The sequence below is a fragment of the Grammomys surdaster genome, unplaced genomic scaffold, assembly GCF_004785775.1.
Source record: "Grammomys surdaster isolate TR1022 unplaced genomic scaffold, NIH_TR_1.0 139, whole genome shotgun sequence".
Taxonomy (NCBI): Eukaryota; Metazoa; Chordata; class Mammalia; order Rodentia; family Muridae; genus Grammomys; species Grammomys surdaster.
The window spans coordinates 4,014,313-4,041,928 of NW_021604597.1; the positions used below are offsets into that span (position 1 = coordinate 4,014,313).

At 41.8% G+C, this 27,616-nt stretch overlaps 1 protein-coding gene across 1 annotated transcript in view; it reads right to left on the reverse strand.

The window, feature by feature from the left end:
• The window catches only part of Frem2 (FRAS1 related extracellular matrix 2), a 133,585-nt gene that overhangs the window by 43,799 nt on the left and 62,170 nt on the right, over window positions 1-27,616 (reverse strand). Inside the window, exons 4-6 of the mRNA XM_028763594.1 lie at window positions 25,719-25,949; window positions 13,677-13,802; window positions 11,409-11,660 (exon numbers count right to left, since the gene is read on the reverse strand). Of these exons, the coding sequence (XP_028619427.1) occupies window positions 11,409-11,660; window positions 13,677-13,802; window positions 25,719-25,949 (609 nt within the window). The remainder of the gene's footprint in view (window positions 1-11,408; window positions 11,661-13,676; window positions 13,803-25,718; window positions 25,950-27,616) is intronic.

Genomic DNA, 27,616 nt, shown 5'->3' on the forward strand with positions numbered 1-27,616 from the left:
TCTCTCTCTCTCTCTCTCTCTCTCTCTCTCTCTCTCTCTCTCTCTCTCACACACACACACACACACACACACACACAGAGGCAAAACACTCATATACATAAAATATAAGCAAATAACTCTTAAAAAAAAAGAGATGAGAGATAACAAAAGCCAGTCTGTATGTGGCCAGCACAGAGACAACTACTACTGAGTCGCTCTATATATGGTGGTTTTGTGTAGAACCTGGGATTCTAGAGGGCTGGCTATATTTCATGGACGCAGAATAAAGACCTGTTTCTAAGAGAAAAGATAACTGTTATTTTTTTAATTCCATAAAGTGTGAAAGGAAAGCTTTATCCATAATCTTAACTGCTTTGGATTGTTAGAAATGTCCTAAGGGAAGCAAGCATTTTTAGTTATAGCAAATTTTACAATCCCTATGTAGATTATTATTATGGTTATTTGAAGCACGATGTAGCTGTTTTTATCAAATGACACACCCGTAGTATTTACACCTGGAACTTCAGCTGTGGAAGTGACTCCATAGGATTGGCCTGAAGACATGTCTGCGGGGGCATTTTCATGGTTACAAACTGATGTAGGAATGTCTAGCCCACTGCAGGAAATACCATCCTTTGGCAAGTGGTCCTACGTGTATAAGAAGGGTACCTGAGTAAGCCAAGGGGAGTAAGATAGCAATCTATTGCACATTTTCACTTTTTTTTGCATTTTATAGCTTTAAATTTTATTTATATGTACAGGAGCTGGGGAGAGTTTTGCATAGAACTAAAGTGGCTAAGGGCCAGAGGAGGCCTGGATTCCCTGTGCTGGTGTTATGGGTGTCTGTGACTTGCCCTGTGTAGGCCCTCTGCAAGAACATCATGTACTCTTAACTACTGAGACATCTGTCCATCTTCTGATTGCTTTTTATTATAAAATTCCTCCAAACCCACATAGTGGCTCACAGCTATGTGTAACTACAGTTCTAGGAGATCTGATGCCCTCTTCTGGCCTCTGTGGGCACCAGGAAGGTTGTACACACACACGCACACACACACACACACATACATGCACGCACACACGCACACACGCATACACACACTATAAAAAATTAATTCAAAAATAAAATATTCCCTTAGTAGTTCCACGTTTACAATGTTAAAGTCTGCTGTTTGAAAAGCTGCCTCTGAGATTTATGTGATCTTTAGCACTGAAATAGAACTCATCACTGTCTGAGATCTTAAGGATACACTTTCAGTGATCTGCTTCCAGGGTTTTAGTAATAATAAGACGTGGATGTTTACACTTCTGATGTCTGCAAGATTGGTGTAGCCAGAAACTACTCTCCTGTTTAAAGAGATGGGTATCAGGCAGACGGTGTCACTATGAAAAGCACAAAACAAACACAAGGTGTTATTTGCCCAGAAGAATCTGAGAAGAGCCAAAGTCCAGGGCTGCAGAGACAGCCGCTTCTGTTGGCTGGCTTCCCAGATGGCTGCCAAAGGCAGTGCTGGTGCTTGTCTGGAAGCAACAGATGACACTAACTCCTTCTCCTAAGGATCCCAGAGGGCTTACGATTGGCAGAGAGGGAGCCAAGGTGGCTCATCTGTGACTTATTTGAACATCTACAACATGTCAGTTATTCTAGGCTATTCAGGAGGCTGGAGGCAAACAAAAGAGCATAGAGCTTCGTTTGTCAAAATTCACTGCTAAGGTGGCCCCAATCCTTTGGGTCTTACAGACGGATTAGAAAGCAAATGCGTATGTTTAATATATACACTGCCAGTAGAATACGGACTGGGTTTCACAGGTTAATGCCATGTGTGTTGCGGTCACACTGGCTCAAAGCTCAACGGTTGTTCTTCCCCTTAGATGATGCATTGATCCACAGTCAAATGAAACAACAAAGGCAGGCTGTGCCTTCAAAATATATGCCTATTATGAGAAGAAATCAGTCTGTTTATCTTTCATGTAGAGGAAGGCTACTGATTTGTTTGAGTTGATCTTATAACCAGCCACTTTGCTGAAGTTGTTTATCAGGTTTAGGAGTTCTCTGGTGGAAGTTTGGAGGTCACTTAAGTATACTATCATATCATCTGCAAATAGCGATATTTTGACTTCTTCCTTTCCTATTTGTATCCCTTTGACTTCTTTTTGCTGTCTAATTGCTCTGGCTAAGACTTCCAGTACTATATTGAATAGGTAAGGAGAGAGTGGGCAGCCTTGTCTAGTCCCTGATCTTAGTGGGATTGCTTCAAGTTTCTCTCCATTTAGCTTGATGTTGGCTACTGGTTTGCTGTAAATTGCTTTTACTATGTTTAGGTAGGGGCCTTGAATTCCTGATCTTTCCAAGACTTTTATCATGAAGGGATGTTGAATTTTGTCAAATGCTTTCTCAGCATCTAGTGAGATGATCATGTGGTTTTTTTCTTTAAGTTTGTTTATATAGTGGATTACATTGATGGATTTCTGAATATTGAACCATCCCTGCATTCCTGGGATAAAACCTACTTGATCATGATGGATGATTGTTTTGATGTGTTCTTGGATTCGGTTTGCTAGAATTTTATTGAGTATTTTTGCATCGATGTTCATAAGGGAGATTGGTCTGAAGTTCTCTTTCTTTGTCGGGTCCTTGTGGGGTTTGGGTATGAGTGTAATTGTAGCTTCATAGAACGAATTGGGTAGTGTTCCTTCTGTCTCTATTTTGTGGAATAGTTTGAAGAGAATTGGTATTAGGTCTTCCTTGAAGGTCTGATAGAATTCAGCACTAAAACCATCTGGTCCTGGGCTTTTTTTAGTGGGGAGGCTTTTGATGACTGCTGCTATTTCCTGAGGGGTTATGGGACATGAAAGATAAACAGACTGAAAAAGAAATTAGGGAAATGACACCCTTCACAATAGTTGCAAATAATATAAAATACCTTGGTGTGAATCTAACCAAGCAAGTGAAAGACCTGTATGACAAGAACTTCAAGTCTCTGAAGAAAGAAATTGAAGAAGATCTCAGAAGATGGAAAGATCTCCCATGGTCATGGATTGGCAGGATTAATATAATAAAAATGGCCATCTTGCCAAAAGCAATCTACAGATTCAATGCAATCCCCATTAAAATCCCAACTCAATTCTTCACAGAGTTAGAAAAGGAAATTCTCAAATTCATATGGAATAACAAAAAACCCAGGATAGCGAAAACTATTCTCAACAATAAAAGAACTTCTGGAGGAATCACCATCCCTGACCTCAAGCTGTACTACAGAGCAATAGTGATAAAAACTACCTGGTATTGGTACAGAGACAGGCAGGAAGATCAATGGAATAGAATTGAAGACCCAGAAATGAACCCACACACTTATGGTCACTTGATCTTTGACAAAGGAGCTAAAACTGTCCAGTGGAAAAAGGACAGCATTTTCAACAAATGGTGCTGGTTCAACTGGAAGACAACATGTAGAAGAATGAAAATTGATCCATTCTTATCCCCTTGTACAAAGCTCAAGTCTAAGTGGATAAAGGACCTCCACATAAAACCAGATACACTGAAACTAATAGAAGAGAAGGTGGGGAAAAGCCTCGAATACTTGGGCACAGGGGAAAAGTTCCTGAACAGAACTCCAATGGCATATGCTCTAAGATCGAGAATTGACAAATGGGACTTCATAAAATTGCAAAGTTTCTGTAAGGCAAAGGACACTGTCAATAGGACAAAACGACAACCAACAAATTGGGAAAAGATCTTTACCAATCCTTCATCTGATAGAGGGCTAATATCCAATATATACAAAGAACTCAAGAAATTAGACTCCAGACAACCAAATTACCCTATTAAAAAATGGGGTATAGAGCTTAACAAAGAATTTTCACCGGAAGAAACTCGAATGGCCGAGAAGCATCTAAAGAAATGTTCAGCATCCTTAGTCGTCAGGGAAATGCAAATCAAAACAACCCTGAGATTCCATCTCACACCAGTCAGAATGGCTAAGATTAAAAACTCAGGTGATAGTAGATGCTGGCGAGGGTGTGGAGAAAGAGGAACACTCCTCCATTGTTGGTGGGACTGCAAGATGGTGCAACCACTTTGGAAATCAGTCTGGCGGTTCCTCAGAAAATTGGACATAGCATTACCCGAGGATCCAGCTATACCACTCCTAGGCATATACCCAGAAGATGCTCGAACATATAATAAGGACATATGCTCAACTATGTTCATAGCAGCCTTATTTATAATAGCCAGGAGCTGGAAAGAACCCAGATGTCCTTCAACTGAGGAATGGATTCAAAAAATGTGGTATATTTACACAATGGAGTATTACTCAGCTATTAAAAACAATGAATTCGAGAGGTTCCTAGGTAAATGGATGGAACTAGAAATTATCATCCTGAGTGAGGTAAGCCAATCACAAAAGAACACACATGGTATTCACTCACTGATTATTGGATATTAGCCTAGAACCTTGAAATGCCCAAGATGCAACTCACAGGCCACATGAAGCCCATAAAGAAGGAAGACCAAGTGAGGGTGATTCGGTCCTTCTTAGAAGGAGCAACAAAATACTCAAGGGAGCAAATATGAAGACAAAGTGAGGGACAGAAACTGAAGGAGGGGCCGTCTCAAGACCACTCCACCTGAGTATCTATCCCATGTGCAATCACCAAAGGTAGATGCTGATGTGGAAGACAGGAAGTGCATGCTGATAAGAGCCTGATATGGATATCTCCTCAGAGGCCTTCAAGAGTCAGACATATTCAGAGGCAGATGCTCACAACTAGCCATTGAACTGATCATGGGGTTCTCAATAGAGGAGTTAGAGTGAAGACTGAAGGAGCTGAAAGGATTCACGGCACCATGAGGAGAGCAACAATACCAACCAACCACAGCTCCCAGGGTCTAAACCACCAGCCTGGGAGCACTTAGGGGGGGATCCAGGGCTTCAGCTGAATATGTAAAAGTGGAGGGCCCTGCTGGGCATAGGTGGAAGAAGAGAACCTTGACCTCATGAAGGCTGGATGCCCCAGGGGGTGGGAATTTTGAGGGTGGGGAGGTGGGAGTGTGGGGGGGTAGATAGAGGTTACATCCACAGAGAAGAAGGAGGAGGGGCAAGGGGATTGGGGGTTCCGAGGGGGTGGTGGGGGATGGGGTAAGGGGACAACATAGGAAATGTAAATAAATCATCCAATAAAAAAAAAAAGAAAGAAATACAACCAGAAAAAAAAAATGAGAAGAAATCAGGCACGTAGGGTGGTATTTGTTTAGTATTGGATATAGATTACAAATGAAACACTGGAAAATAAAGCAGTATTTTTGTGAAGCTGGGATCGAATCCAGGGACTTTTACATATTAGGCAACTGCTCTACTACTGACCCACACCCTACACATAAGGCCCTGAAGAAAATGAAGACAAGAGTTAACATAACACTACACACAGCGTTTATGGAATAGCTCCACCCTGAACCTCTCCAGCAGAGCCCATGCCTGTGCACACAGGCTCTGTGAACCTGTGTGCGCAGAGCTCACTCTGGGTAAACTATTCGTGCGTAGTTCCTGGGCTTTCGTTCTTTGTGGGCAAGAAGGTCACTGTTCCGTGTAAATTATACAAAGTGCTTAGCCGTTCTCATAAAAACTCTGGAGTCTTTTCCTTTTCTGGTAATCCTGGTGAAATGTTTTTGGGCAACTTGCAGAAGGGATCCAAGTGGCTGCTTGCCAAGCCTGTGTGTGTGTGTGTGTGTAGTAGGAAAAAAGTGTGTCCCTATGCTGAGTAGTGAGTTGGATCTACAGATTCAGAAAGACCAGGGGACCTCTCCAGCAACAAGGTCTTTTGGTTGCTGCATCAAAGATACCCCAACTGCTACAGACCCCACTCCATCAGTCTCTAACCCTGACATATTTCTCTTATTTTAACCTTTATCCATCCTCTCTGGGGAAGTTCCCCTTTAGAGATAGCTGTCTGATTGCTTAAGTTAAAGACAGAGTTAAAGACAAAGGGCTAGGAATTGGGAACCTAGAAACACAAGTTCTCCAACGGACAAACTTGGAGAGACCTAGTTTTCTTCTTCCTCTGTGTCTTCTTTACCCTTCTTTCCTCCTCCTCCTCCTCCTCCTCTTCCTCCTCCTCCTCCTCCTCCTCCTCCTCTCTTTAGTGAATTTCTCACTCACACCAACAGGAGAGCCTTCTTCCCATCTTCTTTCACTTGTGTGTTAACAATGAATGCTGTAATTCTGTAATTCCTGTTCCCAAATCATAATTAAACAAAGATACAACATGAGTCTTCATTGAAAAGTAGTTTAAATATAACTGAATGTCTTTGCAAAAAAAAATGCAACAAGAGCATCCAGTTTCAGTTATTTTGAAAATTAGCATCATTCAAAATCAGCTGGGATCAGAAATCTCGTAAAAAACTCCATATGTTCTCTCCTATATGAAGAATATAGCCAGTAATATATGCATATATGTAAACAGATGTATATGTGGATACAGTATATATAGAAAAGAGAATGAGAAAGGCTAAATATTAGGGGACAAGGAAGGACTGGATGCAGGTGAAGACATGAGTTATGAAAGAGGATAGAAAGCAATGGTCTCTAACCCTGTCATGGATTTTCATTTTTGGTATCGGGTAAGTACATAAATATACATTTGATCGTGAAAGTATAAAATCCAACATGAAGTTCTCAGCTTCAGTTCTCAAGGGCTTCCCTCCTTCTATAAATTTGTTGAGTTGTTATGGTCTTTGTGTCTGGTTTATTTTGATGTGTGATTTTTTTTAAACTTGAAACTTTTTCTTTTAATAATAAAGTTTAAAACAAATGAATAAATAGAAAAGGACACAAAAACTTTTTTTTTGACAAGGTACTATTCAGCAACATAGTTCAATTGTATGTTCAGACAAGTTTTAGTCTGTAACAAGTGGCAGTTCTTACTTCCAACAGTTGCTGAGATGAACCTGTGTATTGCATTTGGTAGAAACAGTTTCTGGTAGTCTGTCTTATGGACGTCACACACTCTACCTATTATCTGTGACATTCCGGTATGCAGGACTCACCCTGTGCCGGCGCTCCTCTTCCTTTTGACTGCCACCGTCCCACCCCCCATTTGAACTGTCATCTGCGCATACTTGATTTACAGGACTACCCAGTGTCTGACTTAGTTTTGTATCAATTCTACCCTATTGCCTAGTTCTTCCTGTGTGTCAGAGCTGGAGAGACAGTTCAGTGGTGAAGAGCACCCACTGCCCTTTCAAAGGACCCAGGTTCTAGTCCCAGCACTATATGGTGGGTCACAACTGTCTGCAACTCCATTTCCAGAGGATCTACCACCCTCTTTGTCCAGGCTCATATGTAATAAACAGACATACGTGCAGGCAAAACACCTATACAGATAATAAAAAATTAAATTAAAAAAAAAAGAATTTCTCATCTCATCTTTTTCAATCTTTTTTTCCCAAGCTGCTTCTCTTAAATTCCTATCATAAGACGATGCTTTGAACCTTCCACAAACCTTCTGGAAACAAACATTTCTAAGTCCTCTCTTCCCTCCTTCTGACATGTGGGGTTAGTAATGCCAGGGTTTGCTCTGGTTTTAACTTTCTGCTTTCCATTGCCCTCTAATTAGTAACCCCAAACCCTATACTGATAATTTTACAATCTTGTTCAAAAACTTCCCCATGCTCTTTGACCAATAATTCAGACCATACGCTCATTCAAAGCATCTGTATGCGCATCAAGCCGCTTTCTCAGATTTGCTGCTCACAAAGCTCACCATTAACAGTGTGATTATCCTAATGGATACAACTCAAGGGTAGTCAGAGCAATTGCAAACTCATTCCCCCACACCCAATTCTTTGTTGTAAAATAGGATGTTAACTTAGGTATACTTAATGCAGACTATGTTTGTCAATTTATTACTTTAATTGAATCTGTCACTTTCTTACACAAACCAGCTGATATCCTTTAGTGGGATATCACTCTAATATAAAGACTTGTATTTAAGATTTAAAAAAAATGGGGGAAAAAGGAGACAAGCTGGTCTTTCAACTTTGCACAAATGCAAGCAAGTTCACTCACATGTCGCCCATGGTACATTTTTTGTAGCATAAAACATTTTCTTCTGCAAAAGTGTTCTTGCTTTTGATTCTAATGTCATAAGCCATTGGGCACTTGAGAATTGAGATCCACTTACCCATAGGGCTTATCCTGCAAGCTGGCTAAAAGTTCCTACTTTCTGTGTGGCTTGGTAGTTTTTCCAGTATTGTCAAGGAAGACATCCATTTTAGTGAAGCCCCCATTTGGGTTGCCACACAAAGGCAGACCCATTGGTTCAGTTTCAACATTCCCTCATTTACTCTGAAGGCTGACAGTAAAGTTAGTGGAGTATTCCTAATACTTTTTGTAAGGGACCAGTCCTGCCACACTTAGCTGTAACTTAGGGAGGGACAAAATACTGAGGATGGTTGTGGGGATGTGTAGGATGTCTGCGTATTCTAAAGTCAGACACATCAAAAACATGTAACATGTCAGTTCCTCCAAATACCAGAACACTCAGTTGTTTCTTAGCGGTGCCACACAGAATTTAGCCAGATGTGTTTGTGTAGCCTTACACTTCGCTCCTAAACATCATCAACATGTTGGTGATTCTGGTGAGAGACTCTCAGGTATTTGCCCACCATCATTATCTTCATCTTCCACTTGGTAAACACAAAATGTTGTCTTGTAATCTCACGGAGGGACAATCTAGTTTTAGAAGATTCTGAGCCCCCTGAGTTTCAAAATTGCAAGGACTTAATTTCCTCATTAAAACACATTCAGGTACTAAATGCCTCATTCTCTGTGCCTATTCCCACAGACACAGGCATGGTACTGTGGCATTTGACTTTTTTTTGTTTGCTTGTCTGCATGTTTTCAAAATCTGGCGTGAGTGCATAAGGTATGTCTCACCTGCCCGAGACTCCTCACGTCTTCCTCTTTTCCTGGTAGAGAATCGTGAGCCCCACACTGACCTATTTAAAGGATCTTCCTTCATATCAAGCAATATATATACATGTTTTTGTGTTTTCATTCAGCACCAAGCTGAGGTTCTATATGTCAGAGGAAGACAGCATGAAGTCAAGAGCTGTCTAGCAAAGAGCAAGCATCCGTGAGTGGATGGAGACTAACTGATCCTGGGCCTCTAAGTGCAGGTGTCAGGGGCTGAATGTCAGTGAGATAAGTCTTAAGAAGGGGTAACATTTGATGCATGAATCATAGCAGTGACGAAATATCAGATCTCTTGAGTACCATTTGGGGAAGTGCCTGCTACTGGGCATCATCGTTTGAGCATCTCTGAACCCTGTCAGGTAAATTGTTTAGCACGCTGTGAGTTCTTACTCAACTGAATAGCATGTGGACATCTGAACTTGAACCCTGGTGTGAGAATGAAGCCTGGTATACTGTCTTCTATCTACTTTTTTTTTTAATTAAATAAGAACCAGGGATAATTCCCGTAGGCCAAAGGAATTTCACAACAGTTTTTCAAGACTGAAAATTAAGCACTCAACTAAAAACTGGGCTTGTTATAATAAAGTTACTAAGACCTATAAAGAAAGACAAAAGCTGGTCTAAATTAGGGTGATAATACAGAAATGGAAGGAAAAAGACAGAGAAAGCAGACGAGCAGATTAATCTGATCGTAGTTTCAGAGCTACTAATAGGAGGCCTTGTAACTCCAGAGCCTCCAAACCTAGTCCTTCAGCGCCAAGGTTCATAAAATAAATATTCTGCAAACTACTCTATGATAGGACTCTGTTGATTGCTCTTCCACCTCACCCCAAGAAGGTGTTTCCCAGGAAACAGTGCACAGGAGGTGCAGACATCTGCAGGCCTGATGCCACTTCCCTGTGTGACTAGCTATATAAATACGAACCAGCCACCTCACACATCAGCATTTCCATCGTGTCCACGGAACAGAGGGAAGGACATCACTCTTGGTTCTTGTTAAGACTTAATATGAAACTTATATATGTGAATTTACCCCCTATATATTTATCTTTCCGATGTGCATGTCATAGAAGTCCATACCAAAAGACTTTGGCAAACAACAGCAACAGAAACCTGGACTAAAGTAGGAATTAGTTAGATTCTCTCTTTCAAAGCCAAACCATGCTCCATGTAAACCACTGCCATTAGGACAAGAAAAAGAGTGCCCTGGATGGTAGATGGGAATTTAATGTAAGTTTTTAAGTTTATTCTGGACATTTAAAATACTGGCTAAGTGTGATTCCATTTGAAAAAAAAATTGCTTGGTTTAAATATACTTAATGCAGATAAGATGTGCTTTGCTTTTGCAAAGGATCCAAGTTCAGTTCCCAGCACCTACATGGGCTGCTCATCTCTGCTCATACGCACCTGTAACTGCAGCTCCAGGGAACCCGACCACCACTCCGTGCCTCCCTGGGGACCTGTACTTAGGTTCCCCCACACATGTATAACTTAAAAAATTAAAAAATAGACATAGAACACTTTATTACATGAAGCACTCACTGGGGGAACTACCTTTTTTTTTTTTTAAAAAAAAAATGTTAGCTAAAGTTAAGAAAGAAGAATTTCCTTTTATGCCCTCTTGTCAAAAGTCACTCCTGAATCTATGATTCAACAAAGCATCACCCTGTAGCTCACAGGACTGTTAAAGGCTAGAACAAAGGCATCACAGAAGGACTGCAGGACATCTGACTGGCTTTATCGCCTGCTTTCTTCTTCACCTTAATTACCAAGACCTTTCCGGACAGAAAAGGAAAAGCTGCCTTCAGTTTCCTGAGTTTTAAGATTACTTGGGCTTTTTGACGCTTCTGCAGCTTCGCCCCAACAGCAAGGCTCATCCTTCTCTTTGATCCGCCATGAGGAAAATAGGAAGGAGACAGAAAACTGTCCATGGGAGGGGAGGACAGCGCTGTCCGTTTCTGCCCTTGCATCACAAGATCATCTGCAACCAACCCCCCTGCTCTCTCTCTCCCCACAGGAAATCGTGAACCGTTTCCAGAAAGTGTTGCTTCACGGTAAGTTGGTTTCCCTGGGGAAGAGCAATCTAGTATGTCAGCTCCTCCTGTCTTAAGACTTAACTTTCCATATATTTGTTACCCACCCAGTGATTCAGTTAACAGCTGTTCATATGGGTTTCTATGGGAAATAGATTTAAAAACTTGGATTAAAGTTAAAAAAGAAAGAAGGGAATCAATGAAGCTTATGAAAGTGACGCTGATTCTTCACGATGGAAATTGACTGTAACTGCTCACTGGTAAGGTGACCTCCAGTCATTAGAAAACATTAAACCAGGAAAGGGCAGTGATTGATGAACCTTAACCAGGAAAGGGCAGTGATTGATGAACCTTAGCCACTATAAAGTCCAGCAGAGAATCAACAAGCACCCCTTAATCTCAGGTAAGATAAATCAGAACTCACCATCATCCTTGTCTGTGAGGATTGTCACATTGGCTCCCGGAAACTTGTCACCGATCCTCCCGCCCATGGGCATGCTCAAAAGGACCTGGAAAGTCTCCTCCTCTTCGTACAAGGAGTCATCAATCACCACCACACGACACATTTTCTCACGTTCATCTTTGTCAAAGCGGATCACACTGCTGTGGTCCTCAGGCCTGGAGATGTAGTCAGAGTAAGACAGCACGGATGTCCGAACAGTGCTGGTGGCTGTCCCTGGGGGCCAAGAGAACCCAAAAGACTTCAGTTTTCAAAACCTGTTGTTTTCATATTCAGTATTTAACTGTGGCAACTGTATACAGCCAGATCCACAGTGCAACTGGAATATCCTTATAGCACAGACTTCCTTCAGAATCACAACTACAGAGCATCCTTACGGCATAGACCTCGTTCAGAATCACAACTACAGAGCATCCTTACGGCACGGGTCTCCTTGAGAATGACCTCACACACTGCAGATATTGTCTTCTCAGTGTTTTCCCCTACCTCCCCTCCAACAAGCTTTCAGATCAACACCACAGAGCAAAACAGCATCTCCCACTACTCAAATGTTTTCCACGTCCAGGCCAAGGCTACACGCCTTCTGTCTTGCCCCAGTCCTTCTGTCCATCTGCTGGGTTTTAGGCTTGGGAGGTGTTAGAAGTTGAGAGGTAAGTGCACTAGCTTTGGCATCCGGGTGCAAGGCTGAGACTCACTCTTTTTTTTAAGTTTTTTTTTTTGTTTTAAAGATTATTTATTTTGTTTATATGAGTACATTGTAGCTGTCTTCAGACACACCAGAAGAGGGCATCAGATTCTATTACAGATGGTTGTGAGCCACCATGTGGTTGCTGGGAATTGAACTCAGGACCTTTGGAAGAGCAGTCAGTGCTCTTAACCGCTGAGCCATCTCTCAAGCCCTGAGACTGAGTCTTTTATGAATCACTCTTTTGTCCAGCTTTTCAGATCACATACACATTAATGGGAATTTTCATGAAAGTCTGACATGACGACAACAAAATAGTGGACTTTTTTTCTTTTCCACTGCTTTTTCACCCCTAGAAAATGGTTTAGTGTGTTAATGACCTTTAATATATTAACTTTAAATTTGTCTTATGCAAATTTGCCTTTCAAGGGATGCTCACACACAAGCAAAACAGTACTTTGAAATTTGTTTGCAATGACAATTTTACGTTTTTAAAATATGCATTTACTGCCCTTTAAGCTTGAGGGCACTTTTACAACTGAGTTTAATGCTTATGGAAACCCTGAAGAACTTCAAGAAGATAGCTAAATCTGTGACACTCTCCAGAGTTTTTCAAGCATCAACAGGATGGATTAGTTATCCTGGCTATTTTAGCCATGTCAAAAAGTACTATACTCAGAGGAGACCTACTGCTCTCTAATGGAAGTCTGCATTTGTCCCTCACATGCTTGCTTAATCATTAACATGCACTTTCTTGTATTCTTCAAGAAGACACGTTTAGGAAAATGTAGATCCACTTCCAATATATAATGACTTGTCTATAATCTCTTGATCTATTTCCAATTAGTAATGCATTGTCTCTAATTCATTGCCTACATGGTCTTCTGTTTGATAAAGTTCTACAGTCACATATAAAAGGTATAAAAGTATCAATTTTGGTTTTTGATTCAACCTGACACTTATTGTCTGCTTATGATCTCATAGAACCTGATACCTGGTATTTTTCTTAATACGTAACAGAGGAAAACTTTTAGGACATTGCTGTTACCAGTCAAACCATCTTTAAATTAGTGTGTCCTTCTCAACTATACATTACCTTGACCTTTTCTTTCTCGTTCTGTCGTGCTAAGGATCAAATGCACAGCCTGGGGCACTGTAGAGAAGCCACAGAGCTGCACACTAAAGTTGTGACATGTTGAGACAACCAAAGCTGTCTGAGAATGCTAGCAGGCTGCATCACAGACTAGATCCTACCTCAAAACAATGGCTCCAGTGGGCCTTGGTGCACTGCAACCTAACATTGGACTAAGAGACCAACAGTTGAGGGAAGAAGCAGCAGCTTCCTGCCAGGCTGACTCAAAGAGGTTCCTAGAGATGTAGCATGAAGCACAGTTGTTAAGGAATGCTCCAGTGTCCACAAAAAGTGCAACAAAGCCTGCCCTTCAGGCCCCACTGGATGAAGAGGCCTCTGGGCATACTGGCTGGAGGATGCCACAGAGCACTGACCGGAGATCATTTCATTTCACTTGGCCCAACAACAGGCTTACCTTGCTGTGTGTAGCAGATCACCATCAGCTCCCGGCTGATGTCTCCACTCCTCCTGATGGGAATGAACAGCTCGCCTACATCTTCTTCAACCGAGTATTCAGACTGGGGAATGAACACGGTTGATTCTAAAGAGAATACAATTACAGTTGCTATCATTTTTTGCTTCGTTTCTCCTTTTTGGTCTGAATTTCTTACCTTAACATTACTTAACACTTAACATTACTCTAGTAGCTTTTCTTTTTCTTTTTTAGAATAATAGTGCCAGGGAAGGGAGGAGGAGGGGAAGGAACAGGTATACAAAACTCAGCATAGCTTGTATCTCCAGTTATCTCTTTGTTTTCAGTAACACTGCACAGTTCCTTCCAATTGCCCTCCTTCCTCTTGGTAAAGGATGGCATCTTCCCTGGTATAACCTGAGAGGTGGAAATGCCCTGATTTACAGAACCTCTGGTTAATAGGGTTGAGCCTGGCTCCCAAGCACAATCAGGATTGGAACTCAGATCATGTAATATCTACTCTATCCAGAGGGCTTCCTTTTGGATGGTTTGTGATTTAAAAATGTAGCAATATACTGCTCAACTTTTTTCAAACAACAGTTCCTTTAGCATTTCCAAGTGTCTTTATCAGTTACAATATCACCTCTGTAGTGTTTTTTTCTTCCTTAGCAGGATAGCAATTACTTGTGACATAAAAGCTATGTTTATATGACATTATAAGTCTCAATGATTCTATTTTTAAATGTAGATGAAAGGTACATTAAATAATACAAATGGCATAATTAAATTATTAAAAATAGATCTACTGTGTAGAACTTTCATGATTATTTAATTCAATAGTTTGACATTACAAACCCCAAACAGATTCTGGTATTCCACTGGGAAGTCTGCTTCCTTGAAAGTCTTAACATCCACATAGAAAACACATCCGGATTATCTTTCAAACAGTAAGCACAATTCTTCTATGGCTAAAAAGGACTCTAGAATAATGCACACAGTTAAGATACACAGCCCACCCTGCCCTGTTGCTGAGGGCATGAAGGATGAGAGCCCCTATGGAAGGCTCCCTGATGCTGAGGCTTCCGGGTGGGTCAGCCAAAGGGAAGAGTCTGCAGGAAAGGGCTTCTTGGACAAGAATCAGAAATGGTTCAGTGGTTATGAGCACTTGCTGCTCTTTCGGAGGGACTGGGATTTAGTTCCTAACACCTATATATGGTGGTTGATAGCATCCTGTAACTCCACGTCCAGGGGATGTGATACCTGACCTCCTAAAGCATCCTCACACATGCATGCACATATGCAGAGACATAGGAACACATAAATGAAAATTAGAAGAAAAATAAGAGCCAATGAGTTCTAGAGTTCACTTTGCCAGCAACTCTTATATATCCAGAGGTACACGAAGCTCTTTTCTACCTAGAGGTGGTTCAGGCACTGGCCCTCACTCTCCTGAGGCCACTTCATGTGCTAGGTTTCAATCCTGCCTTAACCTTTGACCTTTGAACAGCAATCATGAGATGAAGTGCTTTTCAAATGACTAATTTTTTCCCAGTATCCTTTGTTTTCTCCCAAGACTATCTCTGATACATTTATTTTTAGAATACTCCCATCTTATAATGAATTATTCATTTATTAAACACTGATTTCAACTCGCCAGGCACTACAATGGGTCCCGCTGATGCAGAAGTAAATGAAATTCATGCCCTCATGGGGCTTCCTTTCTACTGGGAGATGGAGAGTAGGAAGATCATGATTAAATACGTAAGAAGATACATATAATACTGGAGTGGGTGGTGGGATAGAAAGAATATCAAATGTCTGGGGATGAGGATGCGCAGTAGTGCACAACACTTCGGGAAGTCATATTAAAGTGTTCCTGTAAAGTTGAGCCCAGTTATAGGCATTCATGAGCCATCTAAGTGAAGAGCCGAGAATTCCAGACAAAGGGATTACTGGTGAAAAGAGCCCAAGAACAGGCTGTGCTGAGGACAGGCAAGGAGCAGGCAGCGTAGTGTCTCAAGAACATGGTGGGCGAGGAGGTCAGACATGAGGCTGAAAAGGAGGTGGTGGGCTGGGTGTGCAGACCACATAGCCCCCTTCAGCTGCTGGGAAGCCTTCCATTTTGACTGATTAGGATGTGGAGATAAAGAAACTCACCCCATAATGGAACAAGAGTAATCTAATGTTACAGCTCATTAGAACAAGGAAGTCAGCTACCTTGTTTTCCTTTTCTACAGTGCTCTGAATAATCGGTGCCTTGGGACTTCTGTTGCTATGATAATAACCCAAAGCACCTCAGGGAGGAAAGGGTCTATTTCAGCTTACAAGTCTCAGGTCTCACTCCATCACTGAGGGAAGTCAGCACAGGAACCTTGAGGCAACGACTAAAGCAGAGGGCATGGAGGAGTGCTGCTTACTGGCTTACTCTCAAGGCTTGCACAATACACAGCCCAGGACCACCTGACCAGGACTGGCACCACCCACACAACTGGACTAGGCTCTCCCACTTCTATCATAAATCAAAAAGTGTATCCCAGGCTTGCCCATAAGCCAATCTGATAGGGATATTTTCTTAGATGAGGTTCCCTCTTCCCAAATGACTCTGACTTGTGTTAAGTTGACAAAATACTAACCAGAATAGTTGGCCAGCAATCTATGCACGTCCACAGCCCTTCATCCGTGTTTAGATGGAATTGAAATCAGGTAATGGTGGGAAAGAAGGGAAGGTTCAGGTGTGCCCTGATGGGAGGCTGAAGTGGGAAAGAAACCAAGAAGGACATCCTACAGTGCTGTGCACACCTTGGTTTTTCAGGCCCATAATTAGAATTAGGGACAACTTAGGAAAGCTGTCAGCTCAGGTACTGACCATTTTGGGTTTCTGCTATAGTTTAGCCTCCTGGTTACTATAGAGAGTAGGTTGCAGCTTTTAACATGTAGTCTAGTCCCATTTGCCCTCTCAGTATCTCCAGGTGAATTCATTAAAGAGCATTTGACATAGGTGGCGATGCTGTACGCTCACGTGTTTAATGAACATATGTTTCAGAGGCTGCATGACAGACCTGAAGTAGGAGGGTCTAAAATGAAGCCCCTGGTTTTAAATAAAAGATAAAAATATCTCTCTGGGTTCCCTGAGGGACAAGCCTGACTGCATAGGGGTTGATGTCAAAAGTATCCCCTCTCCAAGAAAAAGATATCGGGACGGGCATGGCCCTCATGCCTCACTGGACAACAACAGGGGGACTGGAGCCATCACAGGGTCCCCTTCAAATACTGGAGGTCAGGCCTCTATCCCCGCATTCGCAAGTTTAGAATTGCCACAGCCCTTTTATACTTAGAGAAGGGAGGAGATGTCAGGGGCAGCCCTGCTTACACACTGAAGGCCTAAAAATCAGCTATAGGCCTAAAATCAGCAATAGGCCTGTCATATATGTATGCTAATACCAAGTCTTGGATCTCAGTGGAAAAACATTGAAACAGATGGCTATAAGCTAATGTAAACAGGCAGCTTTTGTGGAAATTTATAAGCCTGAGTTGTCATAGACCTTGTAAATAGGTAGCCTTGGCAGACAATACCAACTTAGATAAGGACAAGCGAGTCATAGGCAGAGTCATAGTGACTTGTCCCTGAACCTTCACCCAGCAGATACCCGGTTCTGAAGATATCTGTATTCCCCCTGAACACCCACACTCCAGTGTCATCCCCTTCCCCACATCCTGCCTTTCTGTGTTTATAACCCCTGTGTGAATGAATTACGATTTGAGAAAAAATAAATTATAAAAAAAAACAAACTTAGCAACCATCCAGGGAGGAGATCACAGATGACAAGGACCAGGAGAAACAAGAATTAATACAGTGTGGATGTGAAACGTATCAGTCACAAAGACTCACAGGAGTTTTCTGAAGAAGTGATATATGAGGGAACCTGAGGAACCCAGGACAACTCAAACATATAACGTTGGTCAGTCTTTTTCAGATAAAGGTGTTCTTTGTAAAAGTGGGAAATTACTACATGGAGATTCCCAGATTCTTGGATTTGGGAAACCTGGAGTTACATTTCGGGTATGCTAAATGTGAGATTGGAAAAGTCTAAGTGGCCTTTTGGGTGAATGATCTTGGATTTCAATGGAGAGGACAGACTAGGAAAACACAGGTGTAAGAGATGTGCAGCCATCAGTCAGAGTACAGTCACACTTGGAGAGGTGCAAGATAAAGACAATGGACCAGAGGATAAAAAGACTGGAAACTGGAGGCTGAAAAAGGCCAGGATGCACTGTGTATGTTAAGAAAAAGGGAGGGAGCAACTGTTCCAGATATTGCTGAGGCATCCAGTAAGTGGAGAACTGAGACCAGACTCTAGAGGAAGGCACTAGAATTTGGTAATCCTCATCGGCACTTCGTAGAGAGTCCAAGGCAGCAGTCTGCTGGAGTGGCTTCCATGGGAAGAGGGTGTGGCCCTCAGCGGTCCTGTTCTAGAGAGGATCCAAGTGGCAACTTGAGAAAATGTCTTTGCAGAGTGATTTTTAAGACAAGTTTCACCATGGTAAGAACTGTAGCTACAATTGTCAAGTACGATTTTACCAAATACAAAATTTTAGCATAAGTATCATTCTCGTTTCAGTGCAAAACCACACAAAGTGCCAGGGAGCATTAAAATACCCAGTGAATCTCAAGGACCCCTTTCATGAACTCATAGGAATCCGCTTCGAGGGCGGGGGGTGGGGGGGGGGAGCGTCACTGACTTAAAGTCTTCAGGACACATTCTCTGTGGCCTTTATGTGAAATGTTACCAAAAGCTTGCTACATGCTAATGCTTCTGGCCTCTGAATTCATCTGTTGGTGCAATGGCAGAGGAGATGTGCCTTTGAGAGGCAAGTAGATTTAGCGAAGCGTGGAGGACCCATGTCGTTCGGTTTTTCGAGACAGGGTTTCTCTGTTGTAGCCCTGGCTGTCCTGGAACTCACTCTGTAGACCAGGCTAGTCTCGAACTCAGAAATCCACCAGCCTCTGCCTCCCAAGTGCTGGGATTAAAGGTGTGCGCCACCACTGCCCGGCTCCACGTCGTTCTTATTAAAGTAAAGCCAAAAAGCCAAGCTCACTCTTCAGCCGCAGGCAAGGGTATCTGAGCGATACGCCAGGGACATACTCAGGAAGTGAAGCTCAGCAAGCCTGGAGGAGGAGCCACCTCACGAACCAAGTATACTAGCCCACGCTTGGTTTTTTGTTTTGTTTTAGCATTGCTGGAGACTGGAGCCCAGGTCTCAAGCATACCAGGCAAGCTCTCTCCTGCCAGTCCTGTACCTGGAGCTCAGCTTCTTAATCCTCCACAACTGTGAGCAACAGATAGATATTATTTTCTGTTTTATGAAAGTCACCCAATCTATGATATTTTGTTACAAAAGCCAGAGCTGATTAAGCCAGGGTTAATCACACATAGCATTCTTTCTATGCTGCAAACTGTCCTGGCCGGATTTGTTTTCAAATATGTCTTGAGGGCAGTTAAACATTCAGGGTTTTAATTAAGCAGCCCCTCTAGGATTTAAACCTGGAGGGCTTAAGGTTTGGTTCTTGCTGCACCCCGTGACTGGTACACATTAGATTATACAAGTCAGGACTTCTCCCTCAGTGCCTGTAGGCTTGAACCATGAATAGAGAAGAAAGCTGGGTATCTGGACCATGGCCCTAGACCTGGAATTCACGCCTACATTTGATCTGACAGAGGGTAAACAGGCCCATATCAAGTTCAGGTCTTCTGTTGACCTAACTTTTAACAGAAATATGTAACCTGTGGGAGAAACTAGAAAAGGATATCAGAAATACAATGAATGATTTCTACGGTTGCCATTTAGGTTAGCATGGCTTTTCAACTTTGAGCTACATACACAGCAGAAGGGTATGCACAGGCTGGTACAGGGCATCACAGCTTAATTATAAGTGAAAAGTTTAAGAACACCTTTCTTGCATCAGTCCTGAAATGCAGCTAGCTAACCCCCAACAGTCTTACTATTTGCTAACTTCGATTCTAAACACTCCTCATGTGTTGACTGGCTTTATTTTTGCAATACCTTCTGAGGTAAAAACTTTTGTGACTGATATTTTAGCTGTCAGGATATAGCACACACAGAGGTCAAATTACCTACTGCAGGTCAGCTGGGGGAGGTGCTGACAATAGATTTGAACTCAGACATCTCAGAGCCCACGTTCATAACCATCATGGTTGCCCAAGCACTCTCCCCAAAGGAAGCCATGTGGGGTGAGAGAGACACTGCTAACACACGAACAAAAGCTAACCTGATGTCAAGAAAAAGAGATTTACATCACAGTAGAGTGCAGAAAAGGCAGAGAGAGGGAAAGAAGATTAAAAGAAAGCCAGAAGCAAGAACCTAGAGCAGTGGCTCTCAACCCTTTGGAGTCAAACAACACTTTCACAGGGGTTGCATATCAGATATCCTGCATATCAGAGATTGACACTACCATTTGTAACAGTGGCAAAATCGCAATTATTAAGCAGCAATGAAAATAATTTTATGGTTGAGGGGTCACTACAACATGAGGAACTGTATTAAAGGGTCTTAGCATCAGGAAAGTTGAGAACCGCTGACCTAGAGGATCCCTTTAAAGAGTTAAAAATGTCCTATCCTTCTTTTTCAGATAGCATGACTAACATACATTAGTATAGACAGAGAACATACAAAGACATACATCATAAGAGTGCCCATGTGAAATCCCATTCACTCAACAGGCTGAAACTCTCGCAGTCCCTGCAGAGGAAGAAACGAGGACTACATTCTTGGATTAGTGCTTTCTCAAGAAGTGAATGGAAGCCAGTAGGGAAAAAGCAACTGCAGGGCTGTGCTCTTAAACCCTAGTATGGTCACTCCACATGGGAGGGTTATATGTGATGGAAAGATTAACACTCATTAGTTCTTGTTAGTTTCTGGCTTGCCAAGAAAAAAAAAGTAGGAAGTCTAGGGTCCCTGTGGCTCCTCAACCTTGCCTCTCTGTTCAACTCTTACGACTGTATTGAACTCTCTTTCTGGCTGAATTATTTTCCCACTTCCAGGAAATGTGAATGCCTTTTACTCTGAAAGACAAACCTGGATAGCCTGAACTCACCCTCCATGCATCAACATGACTATACACCATTCTGAGTCCTCTGATTTGTGACTGCAGTTTTTACATTTAAGTTTTGACTATGCTGCAAGTTAGGGGGTGGGAAAAGTGACTTTATTTTCAGAAATAAAGTTGTAGCTGCAATTGATAATGTTCATCCTGTCCTTTCTCTCCATTATGTTGTACAGATGAAAAAATTACTAAAACCATGACAGGACAAATTATCTTCTACAAATCTGTCATAATAGATGAAGAGGAAGAGAACTCGGGGCTCGGATGAAAGCACTGGGTGTTCCCTGCCTTGAGAGAATCTGGCGTGTTTGAAAACAACCCAGTAGGCATTGTGGTAGTCTTCAGGCCACTTCGGTACTGCTAGACTGGCCAACAAGTGGACTCATGCAGAAGTATCTGAATGCTGCTGTTGATGTTGGAACGTTGGCATTTCTCTTACACTTTGGTATTTTTTTTTTTTCTTCTAAAGTGAGCCAAGTTAATGAGGAGCATTTTAAAAAGGAGTTTGGGAAAGAAGCAAATGAAAACAGTGAGCCTAAGTCACATGATGATGCAAGTTCATATCAGGATAGTAGAAGGTCTCAGTAATCGCTATTGTTCTTAACCCCGTATGGATGTTTTGCCGGCGCATACGTGAGTGTGAGTGTGTTTGTGTGTGTGTGTGTGTGTGTGTGTGTGTGTGTGTGTGTACCACATGCATGAAGGAGCCCATGGGAGCCAGGAATGGGCATCCGATCCTCTGGATCTGGAGTTAACAAACAGTAGTGAGCCAACATACGGGTACTGGGACTTAAACCCAGGGCCTCTTCAAGAGCAGTACGTACTCTTAACTGCTGAGTCATCTCTCTAGACATGCTTATTTTATTTTTTACAATATTAAGCAGTGACTCAATTTAATTCTACCAAAAAACATTTTCAGAGATCAAATAATTGATCTACTTGCTCATGATTATATAATCAGGCAACTATCAAAACAATCCAATCAATACAAGTTTATAGGCATTTCAGGTGCAACAAGCAAAATAATTATATAACAATGGGCTTTCTATTCTTTTCTATGTATTTATACTCAAATAATTGAGGTTGTGTTCTCCTAGTAAATATACATAAAACTCATTATGGGTAGAGACTATGAAGTAAAAGGGAACAGAACCAATTTTTAAAAACTTTATTTTAATTTTAATATTTTAATTTGACACCTTAATTTTTGAATTAATATTTAATATTTTAAATAAGATCTATTTTTCAAATTACATATTTTCTCTTAACAGAAATAAAATTGTTGACTGCCAGTTAATGTTCTGTATGTTTCTAAGAGTAAGAAACAGTAGTATTGTTTGAGATACAGGATTTAATAGGCAGAAGACTAAGAATCATTATCCTGAAAACCTCTGAAAACTGGCTCAGTGCTGTTAAGAGGAGCAGCGCTCTTGCACAGGACTTGGGTTCAGTTGCCAGCACAACCATCTGTAACCGAGTTCCAGGGGATCTCTTCTGGCTTCCAGGGGCACTGCATGGATGTGATGCACATACATGCATATATATGTGTATATGCATGTAAATTTATATATGAATTTTCTATATTTACTTTATATATAAATATTTTATATTTATATATAAATTTATAAATGTAATATATATATTAATTGAGCTAGTTGTTCATTCTATGGCTCAGCATTTATCACAGCACGCAGTACTCTATACTATTAGCTGATGGAAAGTGGTCATGAGATCACAGGACTCGCTCACCTCAGGGTTACCAGGCACCTGCACTGTTTCACCTGCATCTGCAGCATTTACCAGAATTCCTGGCACCTCAGCAGATGATCAGTTAACCTTTGACTACATAGGTACATAGTGCAAGGACTAAATTGTTCTTGTTTTCTTTTTTAGAACATTTGGGTTTATTCTCCGATGTTAATACATTCGAGGTTTTAAACATACTAAAAAGCCAGGAATTTCTGTGCTGTCGTGATCTACAGAAACAACTTGTATCACTGTTGCATTTGCAAAAAGCACACTGACTGTGACATGTGATGTCAGCTCCTTTCTAGTAGTATGGAATGATGAAATCTGAAAACTCGAGGGAGAAAATACATGTAACACATATCCATCTTAATATGTTCACTTCTTAAATATTGCCTCTAACACTCATTGGTTGGGGGATTGGGTGGAAATAAATTCCTTCAGTCTCAGAGAGCTCACTGATGAATTGACACAAAAAAACAAATCACAGAATTAGAATCTTAAGTTTAGAAGGAGATAAAGTTGACAAGCTCCTGACACTTTGTGTGACTCACAGAAGGCAGCCAACGGAAGGGTGGGTCGGTAGTATGAACATCATTTTACCCTGCCTGTGTAAAACTTCATTTGGACTTCAAGGGAGGGTGTGAGACAAAGGAATATAGCATTGACCTTAAATTCCCCTCTCAGGTTTCCCTGTTGTCTAAAAATCAATAGGGATGATTTGTGCTTACAGTCCAGCCCAGAGATGATGGTTGTCTCAGTGGAAGACAGTTGCTGTCAGTGGACATAATTTCATAGGGGACTCTCCCTCATACAGAGAGCATCACACTGGTGTTGTCGATGCCACAGAAAATCAAACTTGGCGGGCTATCTAACAAAGCAGCTGCACTTGGCAGGCTTCTGCAGGGACTACTGGATGCCTATCAGTCTTTCTACCCAGAAAAGAGGTTTGGTGTATCATGGGGCTTAAATCTCTTCCCAGCTAGAACTTTCCATTTAAAAAAATAATAATAATATTGTGGGGTAAACTCAGACAGAAAAGGGACAGAAATGAGGCTGGGGTCATGTGATCAAACAGCTGCCGTAATAGGAAAGGTTATTTATTGTCAGTGTTGAGAATTCTGCTCTTCCTTTCTTCTAGTTTTCCTCTTTGAACTACAGGCTTCAGGTTATGGGGAAACTGAATTTACTGATATGTTCAATAAGCATGCGGCTCTATTAGTCTAGAAGGTTGCCACGGCAGAATGTTCTAGTTATTCTCCACCCTCCCCTACAGCTTATTGAAAAACACTAAAGTCTCCTTCCAGCCTACATTTCCATGCATCAAAACATGGATACTCTAGTCTAGAAGGTCCTTTGGATGGTTGAATGGCCTATGGAGAGTCCCTTCCCAATCGATAGGGCAGGGACCAGCTGTCAGTTCAGCTTGGAGATCTACTACAATTGTTCTTGGCCGTCCTCAAATTCCCCGGGGCATCCTGGAGCACTCTCACAGGTGTCTGCCACTCAAGGTTGCTACAACATGGATGCCACAGGTGCAGGAGGACTGGACCTAGTCTTAAGGTGGAAATAAAGGGTCACTATTGATTCCAGTGCTGCAGAGGGCCACAGATGTGAGCAGGCAGGGAAAGGATTTTGTTTTATCTGTGTTAGCACTGGCTTTACATTAAATAAATAAGCCATGAAGGATATATGCTTGCAGGTGAATGTATGTGTGCAGTAAAATGCACATCAGTTAAAATCCTTGTCTAAATCACAACTATTCAATTAAAAATTATTGATGTTTATAGAGAATTATAACAGTGTATTATGAATATGTAAGGTTCAGGGTGTATTATATATGCATATGTCTGCAAGTGTGTGTGTGTGTGTGTGGTGTGTGTGTGTGTGTGCATGTGGTATGTGGTGTGTGTGTGTGTGTGTGCATGTATCCTTTGTTTTCAAATCCCATTACTCAGACACAGCACTGGCACCCGTAGAGAGAGACACTCTCACCTTATAGTTAGGAATTCAGAAATAAGTTTAAAGTCTTATCCCTTAAGGTAAACGATAGCAATTTTGCTAAATAGCAAATAAAATCTCAAAAGCTAGCTTCCAGCTAAACTTAATTGAGCAGCTTAAATGTATTAAAGTTGTCACAGGCGTGTTTAAAATCGTAAAGTGTTGTTACTGGAGTATATCCCCAAAGCTGCAGACCACAGGAGAGTTTAATTATTTATCCACAGATAAAGCAGATGCAATTAATGTTAAATATCCTTTAATGAGCATTATAAATGTAGGGGAGCTTCATATCTGACTGGAGGCAGAGGAGTTAGTTCAGCTCAGGATGCTGGAAGCCTCTGGTTCTCATGCAGCTTCTTTAATTACTCTGAGTTTTTTAACTCAGGGATTTGCATGTGGGTCCCCATTTTACAAATTCAGCAGATTGTATCTTTGTAGACCATTTAAGAACTTTCCAGACTGACAAAATAAAACAGGCTGTCAGATTAAACGAAAGAAAGTCATGTCTGGCTTCTGACAGCATTTCAACTTTAAAAGTCTCAGCGAGGTTTGTGTAACTGCCAGGTCTCAAAAAAGCTATTCACCCTCATCCTCCACCCCTCAGACCCTCCTACTCAAATACACATCCAGACAAACCAGGATTGTAGTCAAAGGGCGGGAAAAGGTCAAATCACAAGAACATTAATGTCCATGTTTTGCAATGTCAGCAAGGCCACCCATTGCAAGGGAAGTAATCTAAGAGAAATTCACGGCAGTGGCTCAGGACACTTTAGCACAGGAAGAGGTGGGTTGGGGATGTGGGGTGGATGCTAAAACAACAAATGTAGGAATAATAAAATATAGGGAACAACTTAAGCCCAGAATGATCTGACTCTTAAACCATTTGCTTATTAGGTATTCTCAGACATCTGAACGACTTCAGAGCTGATGAACCAATGCCACAGCATGGGAAGGACCCAGCATTTATGCTACTGTGGTTAATTCCCTTGAGGTGCAGCTTCCTTTCATATCTCTTTTGTTTCCCTATCTCCGTCAACACACCCGGGAATTCTACAGACGGTAGAAATTCTTTACATAGGACATCCAAACAGTGACTTTAAACTCCTCTATAAGAAAGATACTTTGCCATAAAAGCCCAGCAGCTATGACATAAAGGAGGTGACAATCCCTCTCACCGTCGCCTGGATCAATGATCTCCACGGTAGTCACTGTGGGGAACTCCAGGACTGCCAGCACAGGCTCGGAGAGAACCACTTGGAAGGTCTCAGAGTGCTCGTGTTCCCCGTCGCTGAGGATGCGCACTCTCCACGAGGCCCTGGTCTGGCCCGGATTGAACTGCACTTGTTTCTGAGCTTTACCCTTGAAGTCTCTGTCTTTTTCTGCAGTCCCATCCCTTGTGCTGATACCTGCGGAAACAATGTAAGTCATTCATTTGTGACTAACTGGGATCATTCCCTCTATTTCTCTGTCTCATTGCTGGGCATCCTGTCCTGTCTTACTTGCTAAGTGTCTATCACAGACTAAAACAAAACAAACTGCCTTAGAGTGGTCCCATAACATGACTTTGACTACATCATGAGCTGTTAATACTAAGATGAGGATGAAAACAAAGGTTTCATCAAAAGCATTTGTCCTATAGTCCTCATAAAAACACCAGATGGACAAGGAGCTCCCGTAAGCATCTGGTTCAGTAGCAGGTAGATCATGGCTTATGTAATGTCAAAGGATAAAGGGCCTATTAAAAGAGTCACAGCGCTGGGTCTCTGTTGCGTTCTTCAGAGTTCCCATTTAGAGCTCTGTTCCTGGTGCACAGAGAGGGGTTGTCAACATTTCTTGTATCCATTACAATCCATTACAACCACCCCAGCAAAGCCAACACAATCCTGCTAGTGGGCCTCTGCCAGCTGCCTGCTGCCTGCTTGGCTGCATTTCCTCTTATCCGCAAAGCACTCTTTCCAGGAGATTCAAAGGACAGTTAAAGCTAACAGGAATTCGTATCATACAGGGTATAGGCTCCAGTTTCAGCCATGTTTATCACAGGACAGCCAAGTCATCCATCTAATAAAACACAGGTTGCAATGCCAAATCCCAGTTTTTGCTACTGAAAACAGCCACAAGTGTTCACTTCAGTTATTAAATGAAGCTACTTTCCTGTCCTCTCCTACGCAGAAAAAAAAAAAGAGTGCAGGGCTGAAGCAAATGCTCTTGGCCTGAGAAAACGGGATTTCATCCCTCCCAGACACACAGCAGTAGAATAGAAACTGCTTGTTATGTTACCCACCCTCAGGTTTATGAGCCACTCTGGTGAGGTGGTTATCAGTGTGGGCCCTGAGACTTTGAATATTTGGAAATATCACTGTTTCTCTCTTTGCTTACCTTTAGGGTGGAAAGTCAATGGTAATTTTCTCATGGGGTTAAGATCTGTGGGGTTCTGAGGACTAGCCCTGGCAAATGTAAGGTCTTAACATGCATTAACAACCCGTTAACAACCATTTCCATTTTGTAGAGCCATTGCCTAATGGATCACCACAGTCATGACTTGGGGGAGCTGGTGAATGAAGGGTTTCAAGAAAAACTGATAAACACTCAGTGGGCTTAATCAATGCTTAATAACTAGTAGCTATGGATCCATACAATGCAAACACTATTAAATACAAATGCACATTTAGTTTATTAGTGGATTGTAAGAATTTATCATAAACCACAGAGACACCAGCATGTCCAATTACTGCTGCAAAGAAATGGTGGCAACTTAGATGATCAAGAAGAGGAATCGTGGTTCACAGACACAATGGAATTTCATTCGTCTATGAAGAACAAAAAAATCAGGACATTGACAGGGTAATGTGACAGACAGAACCAGAGATAATTATAGTGAGTGAAATAGGCAAGACTCAAAAAAGCAGCAGATGGGTATTCTTTAATGTGAAATCTAGAGGTGTGTGTGTGTGTGTGTGTGTGTGTGTGTGAGAGAGAGACAGTGTGTGTGTGTATGCATGTATGTGATTGTGAGTGTATGTGTGTGTGAGTGTGTGTATGCATGTATATGTGATTGTGAGTGTATGTGTGTGTG